This window comes from Schistocerca nitens, chromosome 4, assembly GCF_023898315.1.
Source record: "Schistocerca nitens isolate TAMUIC-IGC-003100 chromosome 4, iqSchNite1.1, whole genome shotgun sequence".
Lineage (NCBI taxonomy): Eukaryota > Metazoa > Arthropoda > Insecta > Orthoptera > Acrididae > Schistocerca > Schistocerca nitens.
Window position 1 is genome coordinate 742154113 of NC_064617.1, and position 17175 is coordinate 742171287.

At 43.1% G+C, this 17175-nt stretch overlaps 1 protein-coding gene across 1 annotated transcript in view; it reads right to left on the reverse strand.

Moving 5' to 3' along the window:
- The window catches only part of LOC126252983 (ATP-dependent translocase ABCB1-like), a 231734-nt gene that overhangs the window by 25933 nt on the left and 188626 nt on the right, over positions 1–17175 (reverse strand). The window contains exons 17-18 of the mRNA XM_049954011.1: positions 13966–14169; positions 3271–3512 (exon numbers count right to left, since the gene is read on the reverse strand). Of these exons, the coding sequence (XP_049809968.1) occupies positions 3271–3512; positions 13966–14169 (446 nt within the window). The remainder of the gene's footprint in view (positions 1–3270; positions 3513–13965; positions 14170–17175) is intronic.

Sequence of the window (17175 nt, forward strand, 5' to 3'; positions counted from 1 at the left end):
ATCCACATTTTACGTTAACTACAGGGACCAGCAGAAAGACGTCCCTTATTTGTAGAGGCTTCTGTGTGAGTTGTGGTGGGAATACTGATGTGAACTGGGTATCGATTGACAGCGATGTACGTGTCATAGTGCTAGGTGAGGGCCGGGCGTTTATTACGGAGCAGTTCTGTGATTACTACTCAGCGAGTATTTGATATTCGTTTAGAACTTAGCCGATTCTGTCCCTGGTACAAAAATTATTCGAGTTTGGATATCAAACTTTAGACTGTCAGTTTCTGTATCGAAAGTAAAATCTACTGACCGACCTAGAAGTGTAACAACGCCGGGAATTATGATGCTTGTGAGAGCGTTCGTCAAGAAATCTCCGTAGCCTTCAACATTTAAACATACAGCTGCCCCGGGGATGTCTGAGACGAGTGTCAGAAGAATCCTGCACGGAGATCTTCGCATGCACACATAGAAAGCGATGGTAACCCAACAAGAAAGTGAGAGAGCTTTTCAACCTCGCACAGCTTTATGTGAGGAAATTCTTCACAGCATTCCCTGTGACACTGTTCTAATTTCCTCTTATGAGACCCAGTTGCAACCATCAGGTGCTGTAAAGAAATAAAATTTCCGCTACTGAGTAGCAGAAAAGCCTCAAGAACTTCAACATCGACCACTTAACAGCCATCGTGAGGCAGTGTGGTGCGCCAGTGATGAATTTGGAGTGTGGGGTCCGCATTTTTTTCGAAGAAGATGGAGTAACGGTACCGGTAATCACAAATCGCTACTTCACGTGAAGGAAGGCTTCCTCCGACCTACGTTAAACTAGTTTGTTGAGGACCATGGAGAGGGAGTAGTCTGATTCCCACAAGATGGAGCCACAGCTCACACTTCTCGGTGATGTATATAAATTTTGCTGGACGTCTTCTCCTATCTCAAGGAGTAGTTGTCTGGCCTACAAGAGACCCGATTTATCATTTTGTGATTTTTTTTTTCTCTGGGGACACTTAAAGGGTCAAGTGTACGAACGTCCTCCCACAAACCTGTAAGTACTTAAGAAGGCAATTATCCAGGAGGTGGCTGCCTCCCCACCGGAAATACCACGAAGAACCGTCGACAACTTCTGGGAAAGGTTTCGTCAACGTGTCAACAACGGAGGCTGCCACTGAGCGGACATAATTTTTAAAACCACTTAACGTAAAATGGAATACAAGCTGTTGTTCATAAAAGTATTTTCTTTGTATCTTTCTTAGTTTGTTCGTAAATACGTTTTGAAATACGGGAGGTGTTCCTTCCAGACTCTACAGTTTTAAAAATATACAGAAATTATAGTAATTTTAATTTGCAATATTTCACTACTTTTTAAACTATGTAGAATATGGAAAATATTTTTGTAATATATTGTTTAACAAAGTTCAATTTTATAATAAAAGTGTGACTAACTAACATTTTTTTATCTAGATAAAATGTTGCCAGGGGTGGTGGACGACTGGCTGAAACGTTATGGGAACTACATAGAAAGTTGTGCCACTGTACATTTCAGCTGCACTGATGTTAAAAGTACAAAACATTTCAGGTTCCATAATTTCCTTGGTACAGTACAATACCATGATTTTGAGTTTTATTTCGGTCCCTATAGGAACATCATTCAACCAGCCGCAAGAAGCACGTAAAATTAAATATCTGCCACGTTTGCCAGACCAAACCGCACAGTAGAGCTGCATGCTCTCTGGAGGAAACAGCGCTTATAGTTTGTCCTTAGTTTCAGACATTTGCAGTACCAGCACAGCAAGGCTGGTTGATTGGTTGACTTTACAGGGCCGGATCAGTCAAACATCCAGACCGTTGACACTGTAAATACTGAAAAGACTACTGCTGTCCCTTTTCAGGAACCACAAGTTCCTCTGGCCTCTTAACAATACCCCTCCGTTATGGTTGCACTTGTCTCACGACTATCTGTATCACTGGGGCACACAAGCGATCCCACCAACGGCAAGGTCCATGGTTCATGGAATTTAGACAAAAAGTGAATAGAAGCTTTTGACATGTGGTGCTACAGAAGAATGCTGAAGATTACATGGGTAGATAATGAAATTAATGAGAAGGTACTGAATAGAAATTAGTAAAAAAGTCTCTATAGCACAACCATTTGCTAAAAATGTGACCGGTTTCGGCATCTAGTAGTAAGCCATCTTCACATATTGAAAAATTAAAACTGCTGATTTACATAGGGAGTTCATAAAACATTAAAAAGAACATACGTTAAAATGATCTATCGTTACCCTTCCTGTTGACAATGATAAGGCGTGGAACAGCTGTACTGATCAGTTGCTAAACTGCTGCTGATGGCTGAGCAGCCACGGGTTAAATAGAATGAAAGAGGGCGCTCATGAGCGCAGGCCGTCAATGTCAGCCAATGGGAAGCGATTTACGTCTCGTATGTTAAGATTTCAACATCCGTTTTTAAAAATGTACATAAATTTAACTCTAAACGGTTAAAACACAGAATCTAAAATTATGAATTCTGAACAGAATTGGAGAGACAGGGAATTTGTAGCACGACTTGACTAAAAGAAATGATCGGTTGATAGGACACAGTCTGAGACACCAAGGGGGTCACCAGTTTAGTACTAGAGGGAAGTGTTGGCGGTAAAAATTGAAGACCTAGGTATTCACACAGTAAGCAGATTCAGAAGGATGCAAGTTGCAGCAGTTATTTTGAGATGAAGAGGCTTGTACAGGATAGAGTAGCATGGAAGCTGTATGAAATCAATCTTTGGACTGAAGGCCAATAAAACAGTTTGATTTCTGAATTTGTTTTAGCTAATACTGACACTCGAGACAAAAAATCTGTGTACTTTAAATTGAAAAAAATACGGTTCATATGGCAGTTTTACGACATCTTGTGTTTATTTGTCCAGGATTTTTATTTCTGTTTCGCGCAAGCCCTTCTAGTTGACTACACTTCGGCGGCTAGCATGTCCGACGTTTTAGCTGCTGTTTCGCGTAGGTAACTATGATGATTTTGTACTTAGTGTAGAGCTGTGTGTGTATGTAATTCACAACGATGATGAAAAGCGGAGGAGGAAAACTCGGCAGGCAACGCTCTAGGAAAAGCAACGAACCAAAGTCCTCGACGCCCGAGTTATCCAGTTAGATTACAGATAACTTCGGGTATTTCAGTATATGTTCGAAGTGGATAAATTTGGCTCTACACCCCGTATGATAGAAAAAAGAGGCAACGAAGAAATATTCAGTGTGGCATCTTCATTGATTGCTACTCACTTGAAGACGTCTTGGTAGGGTACGCTATCGGAGACGATGAGGAAGCCTCCGTAGTAGATGCAGATGGCGTAGACGAAGGTGCCGAGGCTGCGTGCCAGGCTGAAGACGGCTGCTCGCACATTGGTGTTGCGCTTGGCGAGGCGGATGGCCGGCTCCAGCTCCAGCATGTACTTGGCGTGGAACTGCCGCTCACGGCACAGGCCCGCCACCGTGCGGATGCTGCCCACCGCCTCCACCGCCACCTGTCAACCAGGGCAGTCCATAAGCTGTAGGTCCGCAACTTAACTTGAGGATGTTGGTCTGACGAGACGCTCGCAGGCATACCAGAAATGCTGCCAACATGAGTTCTTCATACATACAATAGAGCGAGTAAGAAGGTGGTTGGTAAAAACACAATATAAAATGACAAAGTATACCTCCTAACAACTTCATTTCATTACCACCACCATCAGCAATATACACTGCAAGATAAAAAAAAGAAGAGACGTAACACGAAGGAATTATTCGAAGGGACGAAAGTCTGTAATGCTATTGTAAAAATAATACTGCCATTAATCTGTATATTTTAAAATTATTTTTGTTCCATAATAATTTTGAAAAATTAAGAAAATACTATAACGAGAGTAAGCTTTTGTTGAGTGTAGTTTATCTATTTAAAATAACCTCTTTGACGTAGGTGTATTAAAACATATTTTGTAAATAATTATGTAATATTTCAAGTACAACTGTAATTAATTACGTCAATTTTGTATGTATATGCTGCCATGCAATTGTAGATGGTTCATACTTAGGGTTTTTGTAAGCAGAAGCGTAAATTGAAAAGATTTAGGGATCATAGGTAGAACGGAACTCCGTTCTGTAGTGGAATGGAAAAGGTGGTGGGTTGCGCGAGTGAGAATTAGCGCGCGAGTAGCACACAGTCGGTAGCTGCCCTGCAAGTGGTGAACACGCATTACGTTGGTCAAGCACTAGAAGCCTCGAATTTACTTGCAAGACTGGGGTTTTGGCCTCGGACGTGTTCTACATCATTGGCGCAGTACGGAAATAAATTAATAGCTCAGAAATTTGCAATTTTATCGTCGTCACCAAGAGGAAGACAGAGCTATGTACATCAAGAGCCGTACCTGTGCAATGTTAGTACGCAGCGCCGCCTCACGCCACCTTCGACATCAGTAACAGGCAAAGTACTTTATTTAGAAGTGTATCACAGTGTGAACCATCCATCTTCAATCAGTGGAATATAAGTGTTAAATTTACCTTTGTGTTTAACCTTGATCTACCTATGTCATTTACCTCAGTAGGGTCCTTACCTAAACGAATTTTATTCCCGAGTATCCTGGTGTTTATTGAAGCTTGAATAATAGTATATTACTGGCAAGAGTACTGTTTTGGTAGTAAATTCTGAAAATCATTATTAAATACTAAAGTTTGCACATCTCAGTTTAAGGGCCACCGCTTTGCGTGGCCATGAGGATAAGTTTTCAATAGTATTTCTGAAAGTAAAGTAACATAATTGTTTAATGGCAACAATCTTAACAGTAATTGTTCGTGTTACTTCTCCATGTCAAAGAAAGCCAGACAAATATTGGTGTTGGTGAAACGTTAACAAATAACAGTCCTAAAGAAATGAAATTTAGTCGTGTTAAATAATAGTTTTGGTCATATGAATGATAACTATAAGTTTCATATTTTTTTGTATCCTTGTTGAAACATATAATTACTGAAGTATAGTGATAAATTAACAGAAAGTGGGATTAATAGTACTTACTGCCAAGTGACCGTAGTGAGTGAAAGTAGTTATTTATTCAGTGTCGAAAATTGACTTCATCTTTTTGTGTAGACACTGTGCCCGATTTGGACTGGCGGCCGTTTTATTAAGCGAAACAGTTTATTGTTATAACAGGCTTTGTCTGATAAAAGGTCTCCAAAAGTAATTATTCTCACTGCTTTTCCCCCAAACTGTATGATTCGAAGAAAAATAGCTCGATACTTTACCATTGGGTTGAACACGGTTAAAATCTCTCTCAGAGAGTCGATGGTTTGGAGTGTTAGTGCTGCGTGATTTTGTGATGGTGTTCCTGCCACTACTTACTGCACAGTTCTGACATTCCGAATCGCGGATCTTCCGTCTTTACAGTGGTAGAACTTAAACGTTCTGGTACTGTATTGACGAGAACGCGAAAGTACCGTTGCAAGTAAACAGACGTGATGTGCACACACAGACAAACAAATGAGTACAGTTACAGGAAAATTGGATGACTTATTCAACACAAAGTGCTTCACAAACCGAGCAAGTCAGTATCGCGTTCGTCCAACTCTGTCCCTCATGCTAGAAGCTATTCGCCGTGATATTCGTTGAAAGGATTGTTGCATGTCCTCCTGAGGGATGTAGCGCCCAGTTCTGTCCAGCTGGCGCGCTAGATCGTCAAAAATCCTTAGCTCTGTCCATTATGCTCCAAACGTTCTCAACTGGGGAGAGGTCCGGCAACCTTGCTGCGCAAGATAAGGTTTGGCAGTCACGAAGACAAGCAGTAAAAATTCTCGCCCTGAGCAGGCGGGAATTATCTTGCTGAAATATAAACCCAGGACAGTTTGCCGTGAGTATCGCAGACGTATCGCCATGCTGTATGTGTGCCGCGGATAACCAAAGGGATCGCGCTATGAGAAGAAATGCGTCCCGGATTATCACTCCTGGTTATTGGGAAGTATGGCAGGCGACAGCGTGGGTGGTATCCTAACACTATCCGAGTCTCCAGACATGTCTTCGCTAGTCGTAGGGGATCGTATGCGAATCGTCAACGAAGACAATTCTATTCCAGTGAATGACATTCCAAAACAAAGCCGCATCTAGAGACAACGGCGGGATACCAACCTCACTGTCACCCGCCATATGACCTGGCAATCAGTATTGACGATCTGGAGTGCCATTTCATTTCATAAAAAGAAATGCGTTGTGGCTAGGGCCTCCCATCGGGTAGACGGTTCACCTGGTGCAAGTCTTTCGAGTTGACGCCACTTCTGCGACTTGCGTGTCGATGGAGATGAGATGATGATAAGGACAGCAAAACACCCAGTCCCTGAGCGGAGAAAATCTCCGACCCAGCCGGGAATCGAACTCGGGCCGTTAGGTATGACATTCCGTCGCACTGACCACTCACCTACCAGGTACGGACATTTCTTTTCATAGCAAGCCCTCTCTGATCGTCCGCGGAACCATTACTGCGCAGCGGCACTGTAAGTCGACGGTATTCTGCGGCCCGTTTTCTTGCCCTTTATGGCCATCCTGGGCTTACATTTCAGCAAGATAATGCCCGCCCTCACACGGAGAGAGTTTCTATTGCTTTTTACATGCTTGCCAGGCCCTAACTTGAACAACAGCCTTTTCAGTTGAGAGCGTTTGGAGCATTGTGGCTGGGCCCTCCAACCATCTCTCGATTTTAACGATATAACGTGCTAATTGGACAAAATTTGGAATGATATACCTCAGGAGAACATCTAGCAATTCTACCAATTAATGTCAAACCAAATATCAGCTTGCTTAAGAGCCTGAGTTCGATCAACCCGTTACTAACTTGCTCCGTTTGTGAAGCTCTGTGTCTTGAATAAATCATCTATTTTTTCTTAAGATGCAATGATTTGTTTGTCTGCATATGTACATCACATCTACCCATTTCCGTCCAGTTCGGATAATACTTTCGCAGTGCGTCTTTTTTAACTTTTATCTTTTGTCTTAGAGTGTACGACATTAGTCCATGCGTGGAATCTCGACGGTAAAGGGCCAGGTTTACCCAAATCTACATTTATACTCTGCAAACCACTTGAAGTGCATTGGCATCACCTACTCCCATATCATTTATTTGGGCTTCTTCCTGGTCCATTTCCATATGGAATGCCAGAAGAATGATTGCTTATGTGCGAACTGTAATTAGTCTAATTTACTCCTGGGGGTCATTACGGGAGCGATACGTAACACTTAAATGCCTCTTAAAGCTTGCTCTTGAACATTGTACGTAGGCTTTCGCGGGCGTTCATCCTGAAGCGTCTACTATTGCAGGTTTTCAGCATTTTCAAGCAAACCTGCGATTAGATTTCGGACGCGCAGACTGCAGAAACTTCATTGCTTCATTTCCTTTTTCGACGGTACACCATTCGGTCATCATCTGAGTGAGCTAACACACTGACGAAATAGAGTTTCAACGAGTGCGCCTCAGAAATTTAATGGATCAGTCAATTCGCAGCGAAAATACGAAGACGCACAAACGTGTAACCATTCTTGCTGTCATTTTTTGTATGCATTCAGTATCCCTGTTAATCTTGTTTGTTATGAGGAGATGAAGAAGCTTGCACAGGATAGAGTAGCATGGAGAGCTACATCAAACCAGTCTCTAGACTGAAGACGACAATAACAACATGAGTTCCACGTACTTTAATACCCTAGGCTGGGCCGCACGAGTGTTTTGTAAGCAGTCTCCTTTCTTGCCTAATTGCAATTTCTCAGAATCCAACGAGTAAAGCGAAGCCCTTTTATGAAATACTAACTGACAAAGCCGGCATTGCCCTTAAAACGAAAAGTAATGAACAGTGTTTATAGTGTAATATCCCAGACAGTTTCTGTGCGTTAGGCACAGCTGCTTCGCTTGTCTACAGCGCGATTTTGTAAACGTCTCTTTGGCAACACCTCTTCATAGCTCTATAAAAAGTAATTGTTTTCACGTACAGCCGTTTCCGCTTCACAGTTGAAAGCTGTCAAAAGCGCTGCCAGTGTTTGTAAAGAATAAATGTATCAAGACTTCATGCATGATGCGGCATATTTTCATGCATCTAAGTGTTTATGACACCTCCTGAATCACGTGCGGTACACTGAAGGATGTGTATACAAAGTTTGTTGAAATCACCTCAATGTTTTGGGAGGAGATGTGGAACACACACACACACACACACAAATACCCACACACGCACGCACCTGCGCACTCACGCACCCACGCACGCACACACCCACGCACACACATATAAACATACATACATTTTGTAACATGTATGGCTGTTCCAGGAATTTAAATGCTAGTTGAAGAAGTGTTACGGTCGGGTTCTTATTAACAGCACTTTGTTATAAAAGCCACAGAGTGTCTGTTTTTCCTCGTGGGACACGTACTTAGGATTAACTAGTTGGTGCACAACGCCATCCATTTTCTGACTATTTTTGTATTAGTACAGATTTGACAACACCTATGTTAAACACAATGGAGTTCTGTACACAAACATGCTTTCTGTTACAGACGGTAGACTATCTCTGTCTCTAGTTTCTGTGTCAGTTTTTCAAGAAAAAGTCAGAAGGAAACGAAACAAACTAGTCACAAAATAATTTATTTTCTCTGTGCGTATAAATCATCAGTCATTCACCTTTGTATGTGCACGCTTTCCTAGAGTATGTAAAATCTGCAGCTTCAAGAAGAAGGATGGACGCTATATGAAATTTGGATCCCATTCATTCAAAGAAATGTACGAAATGCGGATGTTTATGATTACAGAGGTGGTAGCAAGTGAGTATGATAAACATTTTACGCCGAAAGATCATGCTGTGCTTATAATAATGCAAATGGTTATAAAGAATCTTATTGTCGCACAGGATTACCTACCAGTGGTGGAATGCAGTATAAGACATTACCATGTCTCATCAACAGGGAAGGACATAAAGGTACTATGCTACAAAATTTTCATGAACATATATTTTCGTTAAAGCCCTGCGACTCATCGTCTATGTAGGTGGTGGCCTGCTTAAATAAGCAAGTGTATGAGGTGGACATTTATTACAATACTGCGACGAGCACAACTACGTATCAACAAATATTGCGTGGCCCAGCAGCATGTCGTGGTATTAAGTAGCTAGAACGAAAACAGATGTTCGCCGATGCCCGAACTGGGTTTCTATTCCCATTGTCCGTGTAGATAAGGATAACGTTCATGGTAATACTACGCTGGAAAACATACGTCTCTAAGCTGGTTGTAGGTTGTGTTCCAAAAATGAACAGCATAGAGACAGAAGTGATGACACTTTCTGCAGGACCTGACCATCATTTTGGAGGACAATGTTCCAGCACGTACAGTGCAAGCTGTTACTGATTTGTTTGACTGTTGGGGCTGCTAAGTGCTATACCACCTACTGCACTCCCTGACTTAAGCCTTCGTGAGTTCAACTCGATTTCTAAACTGAAGGAAACACTTCACAGCATTCGCTTCAGAACTGCTACAAATTCGTCGGGCAATAGACTGCGCCGCCCGAACTTACAACACAACTGGCACTGCTAAGAGTACCCTACGACTTCCACATCGCTGGCAACAGGTTGTACACAATGCTGGTAACTATTTTGAAGGTCAGTATAACTTTGACAAACGTACCTATTTTGTACGAGCTGCAAATAAATAGTTGCCAATATTGAAGTTCCAACCCTCGTATGAAATAGTTTTCCTAAGCCCTCTGTGATACGCAAGATTTAGCCTATGTCGGTTTCCATATACAGCATTCGTAGGTGACCCTGCATCTAAGTCGTATGTCGGTTCATGAGAAAATAGAGCTTTATTCTCGGAGCACAGGCCTACCTTACGTATACAACTACGCAGCCTGGACCGAGACGCCTGCTTGGCAGTCTTTTTCATCGGAAATGCCGTTTCCAGTTACCATCCTCTCACGTTATAGGACATTCCTCGATTTTTTTACGACGGGTTTCAATGTCTACATTAACAAACGCTGTATCACTGTCATTGTTTTCTCAATAGCTGTCGAAGGCAGTTACAAAAAGTGTCTAGTTCCACTTAGAAAAGTACTTATTTCAGTATTTCAGTTGATACCTGCGCTAAAAACATTAACCAAACAAAAACATACGTGCCTCACGACTCTCTAACATTTGTCGAAACCCGCGTTTCAGTACGTCTAATCATTCACGAAATAAAAGGAGTGTCATGTCTGACGTGACTCTGTGTGTGTGTGTGTGTGTGTGGGCGCGCGCGTCTATTCTCAGCAGCCATTATGAATTAAGACATGAAGGAATTACAGACATTGACTGGGGTGGGCACTGACCGAAATCAATTGGAAAAATTGAAAGTTTATAACGGACTGGTATTCGAACCCGGGTCTCCAGCTTAGTAGGCAGACACCACATATATAAACAGAGATTGGGATCTCTACATTAACACAGATAAGCACCACAAATCGAATCGCCCTTTTTCCGTCGTAAAAATTTATTTACTTTCACTCTGTTCAAGGCGGCCTTTCAATGGCTTTACTATGGGCGTAAATATCTATGTCTACATCAATACCTATACTCTGCGAAGCACTTTGAAGTGCGTGGCAAAGGATACGTCCACTACAGCACTTAGCAAGGCCTTTTCCTCTTCCGTTCACATGTGGAGCGCGGGAACAATGATTGTTTAAATGCCTCCGTGCGTGCTGTAATTAATCTAATCTTGTCCTTACGTTCCCTCTGGGAACGATATGTTGCGGGTTGTAACATACTCCTAGAGTAGTCTTTTAAACCCGTTTCTTGAAACTGTATTTGTGAACTTTCTCGGGATAGTTTCCATCTATCTTCAAGAGTCGGCCACTTCGTTCTTTCAACATCTGTCTGACACTCTCCCGCGGGTGAAGCAAACTTGTGGCCGTCCTGCTGTCCTTCTCTGTGCACGTTCAAGTCACCTGTAGTCCTATTTGGTATTGGTCCCACACACTTGATCAATAACCTAGAATCGGTCGTGCGAGTGATCTTTAAACAGTTTCCTTTGTGGACTATTGCACTTCCCCACTATTCTACCAATAACGCGAAGAACACCGCAACTGCGGCGTTGTACCGATCTCCCCTCGGACATTGAAATTCCCAGAGAGGGACGTTAACATCGAATAGGCGGGCTGCAAGAATTGTTACCAGTAGGTTCGTACAACACGTAAGTGTCATGGAGATGCTTCGGGAACTCAAATGGGAATCCCTGGAGGGAAGGTGACGTTCTTGTTGACAAACACTATTGAGAAAAGTTAGAGAACCGGCATTTGAAGCTGACTGCCGTTGCGCGTAAGGACGAAGAAGATAAGATATGAGAACATGTAAAATGGTTCAAATGGCTCTGAGCACAATGGGACTTAACATCATAGGTCATCAGTCCCCTAGAACTTAGAACTACTTACACCTAAGTAACCTAAGGACACCACACACATCCATCCCCGAGACAGGATCACATGGACATCACAAACAGCCATGCCCGAGGCAGGATTCGAACCTGCGACCGTAGCGATCGCGCGGTTCCAGACTGAAGCGCCTAGAACCGCTCGGCCACACCGGCCGGCGCTCATCATATAGATAGTCGTTTTTCCCTCGCTCCTTTGCGAGTGGAACAGGAAAGGAAATGACAAGTAGTGGTACGTGGTACCCTCCACCACACACCTTACGGTGGCTTGCGGAGTATCTGTGTAAATGTAGATGTAAACAGAAAACTATCACCTGCTTTACCTATGTAAAGCCTATGGGATCGTTCTATTTCATGTTCCTCCTGAATGTTGCACCCAGATTTTTGTGTGATTTTACCGACTGTCACTGATATTTTATTCACTGGATACCATGATTTTTCGTTTTGTGAAGTGCACAGTTTTACATTTCTGAAAATTTAAAGCAACTAGACAATCTTTGCACCACCTTGACATCTTATCAAGTTCTGACTGAATATTTGTGCTGATACGTCTACGCCGTAATTCGTCTGCCACGAACTGTCGATAAATCGTAGAACGTCCTTGAGACAAAGATCGTGGTGCACGGAGCGTATCAGCGAGAGGGCACACATATGCTGGAAAGGGGGGGATTTGCCAGTGCGGGGCAAGGTGAGGCAGAAGGAGCTGAGTGGCGGTTGAAGACTGAAGATGTGCGGTTGTTAGCCCGTGGCCTTCTAGCTTCCAAGGATTCTGGGTCCGATAGAAGACATTGGGGTCACATAAGACACGGGGCGTAGAGTGTGACGCTGGTTGGGACGTCTGGTTGGAATGGTGCAGAGGAGTCCCAATGGCGTAGTCTATCTGCAGCAGCATCGGCTGCTGGAGGTGTGACCTGTTGGAATTACGTCCGCTGACGTTCCTGCCGCCACCACCTAGATTAGCTGTCTTTAACGCTGTCTAAGAATCTGGTGAGGGCGTACTTTTGTGGAATTATTCGAAGTACGGTTCCATTTCTATGTTACATTTATGTGGCGGTGATGCTGGTTAATTAGACGGCTAATTCATGACCGCGGAGTAATGGCCCCGCAGTAACAGTTCCCGCCAGAATGAGGGAGCTCGCTATAGCTGTACTGTCGGTAGCTATTTGACCAGGTTTACAGAGTGTTTTTGCTGTATTTATGATTTCGCTGTTATTCTGCAGTTTCTCTTGGTCGTAAAATTTTATTTTAACTTTGGTACAGCTCTTGGAGCACTTAATCTTTCCGCTTTTGGATATCTAATTAGTAAAGTTAATTATCATTCCTATAGATTCAAAAACTGCTTAATAATCATTGAATGAACACACCGCCATTTAACGGTATCGTTGTTTATTTAATTATGATCAGATTTCGGCGTTTTCTGCCTTTCCAAGAGATATAGTTTATGTCATTAACACATATAATGACAAACTTCACCACTTGAAAATGGCATAAAAGTCCGAAACATGGTCGAAATGAAATAAACAACAATACAGTCATGTGGTGGTGTGCTCATTTGAAAATTATTGTATGACTGTTGCTCAGAAACATCAAAAACTGTTTTTTTTAATAATCCTTGTTAAACTGCATTCAATTTGAGCGATTGTTTGTTATTAGCACCAGGGAATAATGGTTGATTTTTTTATTTTCAAACTTTAACGAAGCGTAAAGGCTCTTGATCTGCATTAATCAAAAATTGTTATCACTACTAAAATTCTTTTAAATGTTCTCAGAAGATAACATTTCAGTCTTGTTATGTATTTTTAAATAAATTGTCTTATCTATATTGTGAATGGTGCTTAATCTTCATTTGGTCCCAACCCTTATAAACGTTGAGCAATCAATAAATCGCAAGAAACGTATCAGTTACTATTAGTATTATTCACAAAGATATTAATACACAACATGAACAGCAAGGAATCCAACACAGTTCCTTGGGATATACGCGAAATTACTTATACGCCTGTCGATGGCTCTCCATCTAAGGAAACATTCTGCGTCCTGCCTAGCAAGAGGAGTCCAGTCATCTATTTAGTCTGTTACCCCATACGATCGTAGTTCTGATAATAAGCGTAGGCGTTATACTGAGTCAAATGCTTTTCGGAAATCGAAAAGTACTGCATCTATCTGGCAGCCTTGATCCATGGCTTTCAGAATGTCATATGAGGATCATGCGTTGGGTTTCACATGATCTATGTTTCCGAAATCCATGCTAGCTGCCATGGAGGAGGTCGTTCTATTCACGGTACCTCATATCGTTCTTCAGGCATTGAGAATGACAGTTTAGACACAAACACAATAATATGTATGGTGAGAACATTAATTATGCCTGTCATTATGATGATGTGCGTGACTGTATTATAGAGGTGGATGGTCACCAGTTAATGTGACGAAAATTTATTTTCAAAACTTAATTAACCTAATGCAGAAGACCTTTGGCTTCTAAATAACATTCTTACTCAGAGTTGATTGCCGATAAGTACGTACGATAGTGGCCTTCTCCATGGACTTCTGCTTGCGCTTGGCTTCCTTGAGCACCATCCGGTCGTCGAAGTACTGAGCCAGCACCATGACTGGGATGAAGGCGATGGCCACCAGACCTAGCCGCCACTCGAAGAACAGGCACGCGATCACAGACAGCGCTAGCGTGCAGAGGGCCTGCACCACGGCGCCGATCCGTTGTCCTGTGGCCTGTCGGAAACACACAGTGTTACTGGAGCTTCAGACACCGTGACAAATCGCTACCCTACAAGTCTGCATTACTGAATATCTTTAATGTGATGTTTGTATCCTACAGTTTGCTGAATAAAGTAGCGGGGAGTGGTCATCAATCGATTAGCTGTGACATTGACCCAGTTGGCGCTTCAGGACCCGAATAGAAACTACAAACACACACAATGTCTTCTCTTTCGCAAAGTGTAAGAACTATATTTTGTTCTTAGGACAAAGATTCTACAAAAGTAAACATATTGATGTAACGAACGATTACAGCTATAGCTCAATGTTCTATTTCATACATACACTGACAGAAAAAAATAGCAGCACCTACAAATAATTAAAGCAGATTAATGAAATTTTGGAAATAGATTTGTCTAGGTAATATATTAAGTGATTAAAATTGCAAGGACGCAGGTTAATATAAGCGCGAGATGACCCATTGCAAACGTGAAATGTTGGTACGTTAATAACAGGTGTAACTGCCAGAATGTTGAATGCAAACATGAAAACGTGCATGCATTGTGCTTTACAGGTGGCGGTTAGGAATCTGTGGGATGGAATTCCGGTGCCTGTTGCACTTAGTCGGTTAATACAGGAACGCTAATGCTGCTTGCTGATGACGCTGGAGTTGTCGTACGAAGATGTCCCATATGTGCTCGACAGTAGACAGGTCTGGTGCTTCAGCAGTCCAAGGCAACATGTCCACATTCTGTAGAACATCTCGGGTAACACCAGCGGTACGTGGGCAAGGATCGCATTGAATGCTGTTCATGAATGCAGCATAGTTGGTCGTATCACGAGGCTGATACACATATTTGCAGTCAGGGTACGTGGTATAACCGCGAGAGTGATCCCGCTGTTATACGAAATCGTACCCCAGACCATAACTCCATATCCCAGACTTTAACTCCATGTAAAGGTGCAGTGCATCTAGCATGCAGACAGATTGGTAGCAGGCCCCCATGTGATCTCCATCTAACCAACATACGGCTATCACTGCCACCGAGACAGAACCAGCTTGCATCAGAAAACATAACAGACTTCCACTCTGCCCTCCAATGAGCTCTCGCTTGACGCCACTGAAGTTGCAAATGGCGGTGGTTTGGGGGTCAGTGCAACGCACACTGCAAGGCATCTGGTTCGGAGCTGTCCTTGAAGTAACCTGTTTGTAACAGTTTGATGCGTCACTGTAGTGGCAACTGCTGGTCAGATTGCTGCTACAGATGCAGTGCGATGCCCCAGAGCCATACGCACACACGATGGTCTTCCCTCTCAGTAGGCTCATGTGGACGTATGAGGCCGGTATTCTTGCAATCGTACATTCCGCGACCACCACTGCCAGCAGTCATGTACAGTGACTCCATTGGTACAAGTAGTTCAGTCTGTGCTGAGCTGCCAGATTGAAAGCACACAGTTTGGTATTTTTTGGATCTGCAGTTGTTATCATGTTGGAGGAAAAATTCATAAAACCACCCCCTGCAGTGGCCTACCAGCTTAGTTCACAATACTGCCATCAGAGGGCGCTCAAAATTGTGATGTCACGAGTTTTCCCCTGTCCCACTTGACAGAGGCAATTTTCCAAACTATTTATATAACAGTGTGGAATTTCAGCTCAGACTTGAGTGAGGGTTCAGACTTGAGTGAGGGTTGCCTGGCCAAGTTCACAATTCAACCCCCAGCCAATGCTTTCCACTGCCACCCCCCGCACACCCCACCCCCGCCCCCCCCCACCCCCCACCCCTACATTGGCAGGAAACTACAAGTCTGTGCAGTAGAAAGACATAGGGTAGCTCTTTTTATCCTTATTTGGGGAAGATGCCAGTGCAAGTGTTATACTGTTTCAAGAAGTGAAGAAGAATTCAAAATATCACCCCTCCCCCACCCAAATTCAATCATTCTACCCACAGTTTTCTCTTGTGTGTGTGTGTGTGTGTGTGTGTGTGCGTGCGTGAAACGACTTCTCTTAACAATACTGCCACCAGATGGTGCTCAAATTTGTGACATCAGAGGTTCCTTTTCGAAAACTGATGGGGGAAGCATAGGTGTTGGTGTGGAAGGTGTAGGTGTTATCCCACTTGGGCATGCCATAATTATGGACAGATTTAAAAAAAAAAAAAAAAAGAAAATCATGAAATTTTATATATACAGCTAAAGATCCAAGCACATTGCAGATATTGTCAAAACCTCATCTAAGCTTTACCAAGAGATCATGAACATGTACCCTACATACAATATGTGATCAAAAGTATCCGGAAACCCCCAAAAATACTTCGAACGTGGTCAGGTGATTGGGTTTCACTTCTGTCATACATTTGTACGCGAAATTTACACACTCCTAAACATCCCTAGGTTCACTGTTTCCAATGTGATAGTGAAGTGGAAACGTGAAGGGACACGTACAGCACAAAAGCTTACAGGCCGACTTTGTCTGTTGAATGACAGACTGCCGACCGTTGGAGAGGGTCCTAATATGTAATAGGCAGACATCTATCCAGACCATCACACAAGAATTCCAAACTGCATCAGGATCCACTCCAAGTATTATGACAGGCGGGAGGTGAGAAAACTTGGATTTCATGGTCGAGCGGCTGCTCATAAGTCACACATCTCGCTGGTAAATGCCAAACGACGCCTCGTTTGGCGTAAGGGGTGTAAACATTGGACTATTGAACAATGGAAAAAAATTGTGTGGAGTGACGAATCACGGTACACAGTGTGGCGATCCGATGGCAGGGTGTGGGTATGGCGAATGACCGGTGAACATCTTCTGCCAGCGTGTGTAGTGCCAACAGTAAAATTCGGAGGCGGTGGTGTTATAGTGTGGTCGTATTTTTCATGGAGGGGGCTTGCACAACTTCTTGTTTTGCGTGGCCGGCCGAAGTGGCCGTGCGGTTAAAGGCGCTGCAGTCTGGAACCGCAAGACCGCTACGGTCGCAGGTTCGAATCCTGCCTCGGGCATGGATGTTTGTGATGTCCTTA